The sequence below is a fragment of the Thamnophis sirtalis genome, unplaced genomic scaffold (assembly GCF_051295495.1).
Source record: "Thamnophis sirtalis isolate CommonGarterSnake01/CBP01778 unplaced genomic scaffold, rThaSir2_p1.2 scaffold_10, whole genome shotgun sequence".
Lineage (NCBI taxonomy): Eukaryota > Metazoa > Chordata > Lepidosauria > Squamata > Natricidae > Thamnophis > Thamnophis sirtalis.
Window position 1 is genome coordinate 19,789,462 of NW_028261390.1, and position 13,721 is coordinate 19,803,182.

General features: G+C 44.9%; 1 protein-coding gene across 2 annotated transcripts in view; it reads right to left on the reverse strand.

Annotated features, from left to right (window-relative positions):
• MANBA (mannosidase beta) overlaps nucleotides 1-13,721 on the reverse strand; it is an 80,333-nt gene that overhangs the window by 55,384 nt on the left and 11,228 nt on the right. For both annotated transcript variants that reach the window (XM_087724160.1, XM_087724159.1), the window contains exons 2-3: nucleotides 4,839-4,933; nucleotides 4,113-4,218 (exon numbers count right to left, since the gene is read on the reverse strand). In XM_087724160.1, the coding sequence (XP_087580286.1) occupies nucleotides 4,113-4,218; nucleotides 4,839-4,933 (201 nt within the window). The remainder of the gene's footprint in view (nucleotides 1-4,112; nucleotides 4,219-4,838; nucleotides 4,934-13,721) is intronic.

A 13,721-nucleotide genomic window follows, 5' to 3' on the forward strand; every position in this document is an offset into this window, starting at 1 on the left:
CAGGTTTTCTTATCCTTCAGGCAAGAAGGAAAGAAGAAATTGTTTTGCTGGCAAATGCTCTTTGATTTTTGCAGCTTTTGTGCTTGCAGGGAAAGGGGGGCTAGCCCAAGGCAGAACGGCTGTCCGTGCTGGGAACTTCAAACTGCCTTGTGCGGGACAAAGTAGGTCTCCCCCACTCAGTTCAAAGTTTCGTTTGATTTAATCTTATCACGAGCTGAATCCGTTTGCGTGGACAATAATTGTTTATCAACATTTTAGCTTCTTTTCTTTTTCTCCTCCGAAAAATTATTTACTTAGAGGCTTTTAAAATGGCGCCGAGCAGGCTGGTTTCTCCGGTAATAACGAACACTTTTTGTTAATTCTCACAAGAATTCAAAACAAAAGAGATTGCTTATCATTTGTTTTGGTTTCACAATAGGCCAGCAGAAGCTTTTTAATTAGTTTCATTTCTACAAGAATTTTACTCCTTCATTAATCTTGCTTATCTGGAAGTTAAATGGTGATGAATCTGCTGAACGGTCTTGTTACAATGTTTACTCACTGAAAGTTTTGCCAAGCCTTAAACTTCAAAATAAAAGGGGAACTCAGCCTCTTTACTTAAAGCTGCATATTCAGGCAATAGAGTTTTATTAACTGCAGGCAGATAAATTTTGAAATGGCTTCAAAACCAAATATTAACTTGAAGTCGTCACCCTCTACTTCCAGGGGCACATCCTCAGTGCCTGGCACAAAGCTGCAGCCTCCGCTTCCTACGCCCCCTGCTGGGGATGTGTTAACGAAAGAATTTTTCCTGAGTAATTTAAGCAAGGCTCTTAATGCACAGACAATTAAAATGGAAGATAAGTTTAGAGATAATAGAGAGGCGGTAAAGCAGGAGAGAAAAGAGGAAAGGTGTGGTTCTCTCGATGCTACATATTATCATATATGGTGGACCTGCCAAAAGGTTAAGGCATTCTGGATAAAAATATGGTGGGTCATGCAAAATATTTTTAAAAGAAGGATAAAGTTTATTCCTCAGTTATTTTTACTAGGTATATGTACTGACTTTACAGTGGTAGAGACTAATTTGATTCTGCACCTAATAACTGCAGCAAGACTGTTGGTGGCGCAATATTGGAAGAAGGAAGACTTGCCTACAATCCAAGAATGGACATTGAAAGTGACAAACTTAGCCGAGATGGCTAAAATATCGGCATATCTTAAAGATCATTCAAATGAGAGATATAAACGAGACTGGAAAAAATGGATTGACTATATACAAAATAAATACGGGACCAAGAAATTCCAGTTAGCCTATGCTTAAGATCAGAAATGATTTAAACTGTTAAAAGTTAGTTCAGTAAGAAGAAGCTAAGGTCAATGCAGAATGTCATTAATTTCCTTATTTCTTTTTTCTCAATAGATTTTAGACTGTGTTAGTAATTCCACACCGTGTATGGGTTCTGGGAAGTCAGGGGGGGGGAAGGAGGAGGGGGTTGGGGGGTGGAGGGAGGGAGGGGCACACAAAAAAAATTGTACTTCAATGTCTTAATGATTGACAAATGATGAAATATTCGTGTTTTTTTTTTAAAGAAATAAAATAAATATTTGAGAGGGGGAAAAAATTATAGGGTTTTCTCAGTAGATCAGATACTTTGTAGGTGAAATAGTCATGTTAATTTTTGCTTCTAAGCAGTTAAGACAGAAAACCAATGGCTGGAGGTGTGCATGTTTTTCTTTATCCATGGCCATATCCAGGGGTGAAATCTACTTACTTTCACTACCGGTTCGCAAATGTGAGTGTGCGCATGCACAGAGCATTAAAAACAGACATGATGATGTCTGGGCAGATGGGTGGAGCCTGCTACTGAGCACGCCTGCAAAGGTAAGTAGAACAGCAAGGGGGGGGATCCGCTGTGCCATGCGATTCAGATTAGCTAGAAAGCAGGAAATCCTGCTTTCTAGCTAATATAAATCGCGTGTCACAGCTGATCATCGGAAATACCGGTTCACCTGAACCAGTAGCATTTTTTTTACTACTGGTTCAGGCGAACCGGTCCGAACCGGTAGCATTTCTCCCCTGGACATATCTATTCTAAATACAATTTGTGTTGACTATCGCTCAAGGAGCAGGGAACAAATTGCAATGGCCCATCTCCAAAGATTTATGAGATTAAAGCAGCGGCCTCCAAACTTTTGGGCACCAGGGACTGGTTCTGTGCACGAAAGTATTTGTGCGGACTGGAGGGGGTGTGGTTTTGTGTGCTCCCTGCATCCTGTGAATGGAGCTTAGCTTGTTTGCGCGGCCTGGTTGCTGGGATGCTGCAGATCAGTGCCGGCCCATGGCCCGGAGGATGGGGACCTCTGGATTAAAGCACTTCTGACTTCTTTGAGGGATATTTCAATGCATAAAATAATACACGGGATTGTAGAAATCTTCTGGCCCAATACCTTGGCCAGGCAGGAATCCTCAGACTATGCCAGACAAATGGTTGGACAACCATTTGTTTAATAACCTTCAGAGATGGACCACCTACAGTTCCAGGAGGCAGGCTGTTCTTTGACAACAGCTCTCAGGGTCATGAGGTTCTTCATATTTCAACTTTTAATCTTCCTCTGAAAGCTTCAAGCTCCTGGGCTTTGTCATACCCTCAGAAGTTATGGGGAATAAATTCACACTCTCTTTCTTAGGACAGCCCTTCAGATATGAGAAGACTGATATTGTATCTCTCTTTAGCACCGTCATCTTTAGCAATAGCAATAGCAGTTAGACATATACCGCTTCATATACCGCTTTCAGCCCTCTCTAAGCGGTTTACAGAGTCAGCATATCACCCCCACAGTCTGGGTCCTCATTTCACCCACTTCGGAAGGATGGAAGGCTGAGTCAACCTTGAGCCGGTGAGATTAGAACCGCTGAACTGCAGATAACAGTCAGCTGAAGTGGCCTGCAGTACTGCACCCTAACCACTTCGCCACCTCAGCTCTTTGGGTTAAACTTACACAGTTCCTTTAATTCAAGGGCTTTTAATCTTCACGGACTTCATGAATACCTCAGGGTCTGTGGCTGAATTTCAGGAGCTGACAAAGTTGGTTGGGGGGAAATTGTATTTTACACTTTTTTATTTTAATACATTAACCAAACATTAAGAGGGTCATCACATGACCAAATCAATTTTACCACCTTTTTTGAAGTGTTTATTAAGCAAACACAATGGTCGGAATGTGAATAATGTCGTTGTTAAGTAAACCCAGTGTCTGCAATGTGTATTTTTGGCCAAAACTGGAAGTAAATGCCAGTTTCTAGCAAAAAAAAAGAGTCATAAATCACTGTCCCATGACTGAGAGTTGCTACAAACATCCATAAATGCAGGTGAAAAATGCAGGACCAGCTTCTGCCAGCTGTCCTGGGAAACCCAGAGCAGGATGGAGCCCATTAAATGGCTTGTGTGATGTGCTGTCGCCAGGGCGGGGGGTGGTGGTAATTTTATTATATTAATTAATTTGATTCTTTTTTATCAATTTTATTGTTTTAAATGAGGTTTTATATTCTGTAGAGTTGCCATGTGTGAATAGGCAGCAATATAAAATTCAGTGAATGAATGAATGAATGAATGAATGAATGAATGAATGAATGAATGAATGAATGAATGAATAAATAAATAAATAAATAAATAAATAAATAAATAAATAAATAAATAAATAAATAAATAAATAAATAAATAAAATGTGAACACAACTTTGAATCTGGGTTGTAAAGTACATAAGATATTTTTTTTCACTCCATAACTTCGAAGGGTTGCTAAGTGAGCGTTTGAAGGTTAAGAACTTCCTGTATACATCAAAGTGCAGGATCTCGCACTGCAAAGCACCAGCAAGATTTCAAATTGAGATCGGAAGAGGCAAAACACATCAAATGTATATATTCTTTCCTGTCACGGAAACCTTTTTAGGGCAACTGTAATATATTACACACTGCATTGGGAGTTGCTATCTTATTTGAGTTAAACTATATAGCTCAATAAGTTGGTAACATTTGAAATGTCCTGAATTTGAGATGTGTCTATTTTTGTTCTCTTCTGTGACTTTAACGAAGCACTATCCCGCCCTCCTCCAAAAAAAAGGATACTCACATATGTCTGGAACATGTTATCCGTCTTTCCAACAGTTATGTTATTTATCACAATCTGTGCTACCGTATCTACCCCCTCAAAAACCAATATCACTTTTTGCCATGTGCTGCAGAAAAGATAACAAAAAACAGAATTTTGAATCATTTTATTTGTTATATTCCTTCGTTACAATTCTAATCCCACTACCAAATTCTATCATTATAACGAATCTGTGAAATAAGTTACCCTATTTTTCGGACTATAGGACACACCAAGATTTCAAACAGGTAAATACGAAAAAACAGTTTTTGTCCTCCCCAGCCCTCAGGAGCACTCTGCAGGCTTCAGCACGGTTGGGAGAAGGCAAAAACGCCCCCATTTTTGCCTTCCCCCAGCCCTGCTGAAGCCTGCAGGGGGCTGCTGGGGGCTAGGAGAAGGCAAAAACGCCTCTGTTTTTGTGAAAAATGGTCCATTTTTCACATAAATGTGATGCATGGGCGGGGCTTCGGGAGGCCAAAAATGGCTGTATTCGGTGTATAAGGAGCACCAACACTTCCAGGCACTTTTAAGGGAGAAAAAGGTGTGCCTTATATTCCGAAAAATATGGTAGGTGATTCATAATCCAGTACCTTGATCAGTAATTCTTCTGTTCAAAGATGTATGCTGCTGTATTCCGTGTGTGTGTGTGTGTGTTATTCCTGGATTAATGCATGCAAATGTGCAGTCCAAACCTGTTTTATCACATACCTGATATTCAAAGGAGCTTTGAATGTTCTGCTATATGTCCAGTTATCCAAAGAGATCCATCTGTAGGCCAGATCATTAAATCTATAGTAAGGATCCTATAAACCACATGAAACAAACAAACAAAAACTTAAAATTGAGTGATTAAATAAATTATATAGACATTCTAAAGGATATATCACATATGTGCTAGTCCAGTGATGGCGAACCTATGACACGCGTGTCAGTGCTGACACGCGGAGGCATTTGGGGTGACACGCACAGGATTCATCCCTAGGTGACCAGACATCCCACTTTTGGTGGGACAGGAACGATCTTTCATCATTTTTCCCGCGTCCCGTCCGCTTCTCAAAAACCCCCGCTTTATTTCGGCGCTCGCTGGATCTCCCGCCCATCATTAGCTGCCGCTAGCTCGCTCATTCCTTTCCCCCATCTAAGCCAGCCCAGTCTGCCGCTCACTGATTGGCCTGGACTCCAGCCAATCAGTGAGCTGGCTGGGATGGAAAACTAAGCACGCGGCATCCTAGCCAGCTCACTGATTGGCTGGAGTCAGCTTAAGCACGCCGCACGAGTCTCCATTTCATTTCGACTTCGCTGTTTGCTTTTGCTGCTTCACTGGTGAGTAACCGGTGGGAATCGGGAGGCTTTGCCGCTTAGAGTGGGCGGCGGCAGCCTTTAGCAAGGGAAGGCCTTCCCTCGGGAGTCTGGATTTCCCCCCCCCCCCGCCTCCTCCACTAGCCTTTGTCCCTCCACAGGGCGGCTGGGGGGAGGAGACGGCCCTCCTCTCCTTCTCCCCCTTTGCGGAGTTGGGCGGGCGGGCCGCCTCCTCCCCCCAGCCACCCTACTGTGGAGGGACAAAGCAAAGGCTAGTGGAGGAGGCGAGGTGGGGCGGGGGGGGGGGAAGCCAGCCCGCGGCGGCTACTGCCAGCCCGCAGCCTCCCTACCCTGAGAGAGAAACCTGGGATGCGGGGGGGATTCTCATGGGGCGGACTGCAAGAGGGAGGGAGGGAGTCTGGGGCGGGCGGATGGCAGTGGGATCGCTGCCCGGGAGCCGCCAGAAGCCTGCTGCGGTGGGAAGCGAGTCTGCAAGGCTTGGTTGCTTCCCACCCGGAGGTGGCGGCAAGAGCAGCGCGTTGTTGTTGTTGAAGATGCGGGGGGGATTCTCATGGGGCGGACTGCAAGAGGGAGGGAGGGAGTCTGGGGCGGGCGGATGGCAGTGGGATCGCTGCCCGGGAGCCGCCAGAAGCCTGCTGCGGTGGGAAGCGAGTCTGCAAGGCTTGGTTGCTTCCCACCCGGAGGTGGCGGCAAGAGCAGCGCGTTGTTGTTGTTGAAGATGCGGGGGGGATTCTCATGGGGCGGACTGCAAGAGGGAGGGAGGGAGTCTGGGGCGGGCGGATGGCAGTGGGATCGCTGCCCGGGAGCCGCCAGAAGCCTGCTGCGGTGGGAAGCGAGTCTGCAAGGCTTGGTTGCTTCCCACCCGGAGGTGGCGGCAAGAGCAGCGCGTTGTTGTTGTTGAAGATGCGGGGGGGATTCTCATGGGGCGGACTGCAAGAGGGAGGGAGGGAGTCTGGGGCGGGCGGATGGCAGTGGGATCGCTGCCCGGGAGCCGCCAGAAGCCTGCTGCGGTGGGAAGCGAGTCTGCAAGGCTTGGTTGCTTCCCACCCGGAGGTGGCGGCAAGAGCAGCGCGTTGTTGTTGTTGAAGATGCGGGGGGGATTCTCATGGGGCGGACTGCAAGAGGGAGGGAGGGAGTCTGGGGCGGGCGGATGGCAGTGGGATCGCTGCCCGGGAGCCGCCAGAAGCCTGCTGCGGTGGGAAGCGAGTCTGCAAGGCTTGGTTGCTTCCCACCCGGAGGTGGCGGCAAGAGCAGCGCGTTGTTGTTGTTGAAGATGCGGGGGGGATTCTCATGGGGCGGACTGCAAGAGGGAGGGAGGGAGTCTGGGGCGGGCGGATGGCAGTGGGATCGCTGCCCGGGAGCCGCCAGAAGCCTGCTGCGGTGGGAAGCGAGTCTGCAAGGCTTGGTTGCTTCCCACCCGGAGGTGGCGGCAAGAGCAGCGCGTTGTTGTTGTTGAAGATGCGGGGGGGATTCTCATGGGGCGGACTGCAAGAGGGAGGGAGGGAGTCTGGGGCGGGCGGATGGCAGTGGGATCGCTGCCCGGGAGCCGCCAGAAGCCTGCTGCGGTGGGAAGCGAGTCTGCAAGGCTTGGTTGCTTCCCACCCGGAGGTGGCGGCAAGAGCAGCGCGTTGTTGTTGTTGAAGATGCGGGGGGGATTCTCATGGGGCGGACTGCAAGAGGGAGGGAGGGAGTCTGGGGCGGGCGGATGGCAGTGGGATCGCTGCCCGGGAGCCGCCAGAAGCCTGCTGCGGTGGGAAGCGAGTCTGCAAGGCTTGGTTGCTTCCCACCCAGAGGTGGCGGCAAGAGCAGCGCGTTGTTGTTGTTGAAGATGCGGGGGGGATTCTCATGGGGCGGACTGCAAGAGGGAGGGAGGGAGTCTGGGGCGGGCGGATGGCAGTGGGATCGCTGCCCGGGAGCCGCCAGAAGCCTGCTGCGGTGGGAAGCGAGTCTGCAAGGCTTGGTTGCTTCCCACCCAGAGGTGGCGGCAAGAGCAGCGCGTTGTTGTTGTTGAAGAAGAAGACGCCGGGGCCAGCCTGCTCGTCCATGGCTGGAGCCGTCGTCGCGGGCGGGAGCGACCTTCCGTTCTTCCTCCGCACCTCGCCCGCGCGGTCGTTACAGTCGCTGCTGGCGTCCGCCACCGCCGCTTCCCTTGTCCGTCTCGATTGCTGGAAGCAGTAACAAACGGCGCGTCTGCTCCGCTTTCAGCGCCTTGACAGCCACCCCAGCGAGGCTACCGGGCCTCGCTGGAGTCAATTGCCAAACCGCGTTCAGCGCTTTGAGGACCTGAGGCATCTTGGGAAATGCAGTTCCCTATCGGAAAGAATGGAGTAGCTGCGAATTTGTAACAACAGAAGATAATAACTTGGTGCTTCGCAGATTACGAAAATCTCAAGTTTGATTTGCTGTTTTTTAAAAGTTAGATAAAGAAATTATGCTGTGAAAGTGACTAGAAAGCCTCCCCTCCCCTTCCTGTGTGCGAGAAAGGGAAGGAGAGGAAGGAAGGAGGGAGGGGGGAAGGAAAAGAAGAAGGGAGGGGGGGAGAAGATGGAAGGAGAAAAGATGGATGGAAGGAGAAAGAATGGGAGGAGAAGGAGGAGGATGGAAGAAAAAGAAGAAAAAGAAGAAGGGAGGGAGAAAAGAGGGAAGGAGGTAGGAAGAAAAGGGGAAGAGAGGGAAAGAGCAGGAAGACAAAGAGGATGAAGTTGATAGGCAAGAGGAAAGAGGAAGGAAGGAAAAAAGAAAAAGGGAGGGAGAGAGGAAAGAAGAAAAGATGGAACTAGAAAGGAAAGAAGGGAGGGAGGGAGGTAAGGGGAAGACAGGGAAAGAGCAGAAAGACAGAGAAGGTAGATAGGCTAGGCTAGGCTAGGCTAGGTAGATAAGAAATGAAGCTGAAAGAATGGAAGGAGGAAGGAAGGAAGGAGGAAGGAAGGAAGGAAGAGAAAAGGGGGAAGGGAGTGAGTGAGCAAAGAAGAGAGGATGGAAGGAGAAAGGAAGGAAGAGAGGGAAAGAGCAGAAGACAGATAAGGTGAAGATAGATAAGCAAGAGGAATGAAGGAAGAAGTGAGGAGTCTTGAGGAGGGGGAAAACATTTAGTGACCAGAGTTACAATGGCATTGAAAAAAGTGACTGATGACCATTTTTCACACTTAGCGACCGTTGCAATCAGGGCGCAGCATAGACTGTTTTTGGCCTTTATGATAGATATTCTTGATATTTAACAGGTAAGGCGTGCACAGAGAGTCTACTCCTGGGACTGTCGGTTACGACCGCACCACAGCAGGGAACAGCGGAGTGCCAACAGAAACTGTGAGCGCCATTAGCAGCAACTATTGGGGTGCCATGGACTTGTAATTGCCCACAATAACTGAGATAAGTGAGGGGGAGGTTGTGCCAGTTAGCTTGTTAGGCTAGTTAACCCCTAATTGGCTATCTAGAATTCTATCTGCTGTCACTGGCCCACTGATGGAGCACCCAAAAAATAAAAAACAAAGGTTAAGTAAAGGGAGTGGTAGTGGCAGTGGCCGACCCTTTCAAGAGACATGGAGCGAGATGTATGGCATTATAGAAAAAAATGGCAGATCATTTTGTGTTCTATGTTCTGAAACGGTAGTAAGCAGAACATGGAATATAAATAGACATTTTGAAACTAATCATTCCCAGCTCTTGGAAAAAAGTGAGGATGAAAGGAGGGAATACATTTCCAGGAAGCTACACCTTTATAAGAGCCAATCTAACTCCATCCTTAAATTTATGAAAGGCTCTACAAATTTAAACTCTGCAAGTTTGAGCATTGCTCACTCCATAGCTCAGCATGCAAAAGCGCTTAATGAGGGAGAATTTATTAAAGAAACTCTCCTAAGATGTGCGCCAGTTCTATTTCACGATATGCAGAATAAAGATGCAATTATTAAGAGAATATCTGAGTTACCACTCAGTAGAAATATCATAAAAGACCGAATAATGAGACTGAACACAAACGTACAACAGCAATTAAAGAGAGACATAAGGAATTGTAAATATTTTTCCATCTCTCTTGATGAAACTACTGATGTCACATCGCATGCTCAGTTGGCCATTATTGGTCGATATTCTGATGGTCACACAATGAGAGAAGAGTTGATAAAGTTAGTATCAGTGCCAACAAGTACATCAGGAAGCGAAATATGTAAGGTTGTTATGCAAACATTTTGCGACCTAAGCATTGATATATCTAAAGTTGTGTCAGTGACGACAGATGGTGCCCCAAACATGGTGGGGAAAAATGTTGGATTTGTGAAATTGTTTACAGAAGCTATTGGACATGCGATTGTGCCTTTTCATTGTATTATCCATCAGGAGGCTTTATGTGCCAAGGCAGGATTCACTGACTTAAATGACTTAATGTCAGTTCTAACAAAAATAGTTAATTTAATAGCTGCTCGCCCCCTTCACAAGCGAGAATTTTCAGCACTTTTACAGGAGGTTGATTCCACCTACAGTGGACTGCTGATGTACAATAATGTAAGATGGCTGAGCCGAGGCAAGGTTCTTGAGCGCTTTGTGGAGTGCTTTGAAGAAATTAAGGTATTTCTTGAAGAGAAGGATCTGGGAAACTTTCCTCAGCTCAATGATGATAAGTGGGTCAACACCCTGATGTTTTTTACAGATCTCTCTGTTTATGTTAATGAACTGAACTTAAACTTACAAGGTTTTGGCAAAAGTATTGATGTTATGTTTGGATACATAAAAGCTTTTGAAAGTAAACTAAAAATTTTCAAGCGAGATGTAGAAACTAAAACGTATAAGTATTTTCCTCGAGTACAAAAGCATTTTGAGAAGGTCAGTGCAGCTGTACAAAATGAAGTGGAACTCTTGCATATGAAGTACCAGCATGTTTTAGACTCGTTACTTGACCAGTTTACTGATAGATTTAGTCAATTTAGAAGCCTAGAACAGACCATGAAAATAATTAAGTATCCTGATGTAGTAGTCTACAATAGTTTGGAATTAAATGGTTTCCAATGGATGCAAATAGATGATTTGGAGATGCAGCTTGCAGAATTTCAAGACAGCATCTGGGCTCAGGTGTTTGTCGACTTGAGGTCAAAGCTTGAGAATCTGGAAAGGGGCCGCTTGGAGAATAAAGATGAATGCCACTACGAACAGGAAATTTGGAGTGCCTGGAACAGACTACCAAATACTTTTAGCACCCTGACAAATATAGCAACAGCTTTACTCACAATTTTTCCTTCTACGTACTTTTGTGAGACCTTATTCTCAGCATTAAATAATATCAAAACCAACAAAAGAAACAGATTGACAGATGAGGTTAGTAGCGCTTTCTTGGGCCTGAAGTGTACAAAATACCAACCTTCAATTGAAGATTTAGCCAATGAAATTCAGCAACAAAAAAGTCACTAATAGGCAGGTTAGTTAAAGAATTCGCCCTCCCCCTCACTTATCTCAGTTCACGGCAGCCAACTCCACAGCCCTGGTTCACGGCACCCCAAACAAGTTCAATAATATCAAGGGCAACATACGAAATCGACTGATGAACAAAGAAGTTACTAAGCAGGTATGTTAAATAATTTGTTTTTGGTTTATTAAATACAATTATATTGCAATTATATATTTTGTAGTTTAAACTATAAATTGCGCAAAATTATGTTTTTGTCGAAGTGACACACAACGCGAGTTATGCTCGATTTTTGCCGATTTTTGACACACCAAGCCAAAAAGGTTGCCCATCACTGTGCTAGTCGTTCCTGACTCTAGGGAGCGGTACTCTTCTCCGTTTCAAAGCTGAAGAGCCAGCGCTATCCGAAGATGTCTCCATGGTTATGTGGCTGGCATGACTAAATGCCGAAGGCGCAGGAAACGCTGTTACCTTCCCACCAAAGTGGTCCCTATTTTTCTACTTGCATTTTTACATGCTTTCAAACTGCTAGGTTGGCAGAAGCTGGGATAAGTAACAGGAGCTTACTTCGTTATACGGCGCTAGGGATTTGAACCGCCGAACTGCCAATCTTTCTGATCGACAAGCTCAGCATCTTAGCCACTGAGCCACCGCATCCCTCTCAGCACAGGAAATTGCAAACAGCTATTAACTAAGGTAAATGCATTAATGCCTGATTTGCTTTCGCTCATCCCTGCTACATGCCCCTCAATAAAAGAGAGGATTCTACATCATATCCAGTTGATTCATTAGATTAGGGCATTTCACAAAATTATAATTTTTTACTACTCCCAGAAGTCATGAACAATACTATAAAAAGAAGTAAAAATAAAAGACTAATGCTAAATAAGGAGGCAAAATAAACAGTATGTAAACCAGTAAAATCACACAATCAGAGAATAGACATAGTGAAACAGAATGAAAATGCAAACAGGAAAGGCAGAATAGAAATGAACATTGTTTTTAATTTGACAATACCTAAAAGAAGAACATTTCTCATATACAGTAATCCCTTCAATGAAATCACCTGAATTGCACAGGATAAAGGCAAGAATTGAAATGAGGCTTCCTTCCACGAACCTCTTTAATTCATCTCAACTTAATATGCAAACCCAATTCTGAACCTCCTTGTATATTTATAGCAGTGATGGGATTCAAAATATTTTACTACTGGTTCTGTGGGATGGCTTGGTGGGTGTGGCAGGGGAAGGATACTGCAAAATCCCCATTCCCTCCCGATCAGCTGGGACCCAGGAGGCAGAGAATAGATGGGGGCGGGGCGAGTCAGAGGTGGTATTTACCTGTTCTCCAAACTACTTAGGTGGCGCAGTGGTTAGAGTGCAGTACTGCAGGCTACTTTAGCTGACTGCTAGTTCGGCAGTTCGGCGGTTCAAATCTCACTGGCTCAGGGTTGACTAAGCCTTCCATCCTTCCGAGGTGGGTAAAATGAGGACCCGGATTGTTGGGGGCAATATGCTGACTCTGCAAACCTCTTAGAGAGGGCTGAAAGCCCTATGAAGCGGTATATAAGTCTAACTGCTATTGCTATTGCTACTCAAAATTTCCGCTACCGGTTCTCCAGAACTGGTCAGAACCTGCTGAATATCACCTCTGATTTATAGGTTGCAGGAGTTTTACATAAAAAGCTGCAGTTACTCCAGCTTTAACTCAGAAAAGTAACATGCTGTTGTTATCAGTTATGGTCAGCCTTGTTTTGAATCACTGAACCAAGCAATTTTCAAGGCCAAATACAAGAGAGAAACTTTCCATATACCCAAACCATTCAGCAAAATATTGACAAATGTAATGAAAACAGAAAACAAGCAGACTGCATCCAACTCCGATAATAACGATATAATAAATAAGTCTCCAAGCATGTGTTCTAATTGAGGCATAACAACTTATGCAATCAAGCTGTAAATATTAGCATCAGGGAGTTGGTGGTAGTAGAGATATGACACATGCTTAATAGATATAGTATATTAATCGACAAATGTGGAGAAAAATTGGGGAGAAGGGACAATTCTGTGTCCTACCTACAAAGATAGAAGATTTGGAATGCCAATGATTTAGGTCTTACTTATTAAATTTGTGTAATGATCCACATCTGAAGTGGAAACTGATTTAAAGCACGCATGGGAGCTCATGTAACCCTCATCAGCAACTCCTTAAAAATCCTGTGACTTTTACACATACTGTGTGATCCCTCAAATCACATTTGATTTAAGAGGAGACAACACTTGATACTGTACAGTGCATGAATGACTTTCTCTCCTTCAAACTTTGAAAGCTGCCCAACGTTACTGCTTTCAAAGAATGTTCATATGACTTCTTGGTACTATACTTCTCAGATACTATACATTCACAGGGGGTGTCAATATGTGCAACATCATGAGGAAGGAAGCAGCTGTAACTTGTACTAGCAGGTTTAGCACAACCAGAAGAGTCAACAACCTAACATTAGTTGAGTAATCAGAAAGAGAAACCACCTACTGTGGAGAAATGGGTAATTTATAGAAGTAATTTCCATTTTTTTTACAAGCAGATAATTTGCCTTGCTAATGTACTGCAATGTCAACTCACCCAACAAACAGAAATGAAGGTATCTATGCTGTGTAGTTTGTAGCCACAGGCATAGATCATTAAATGTAGACCACCTACTATGTAGGGAAACTATCTGTTCTATTTAATATTCAGCTTTGGTAAAGTCTCAAAAATGCAGAATTGCTCATGATGGCAACAAAACAAGGCCAATAAAAATGATCAATTGTCTACAGTAGAAATAGGAATGATATTTGAGCCCTACGGTATTTTGCTGAGAAAAAAAAATTGCAAGC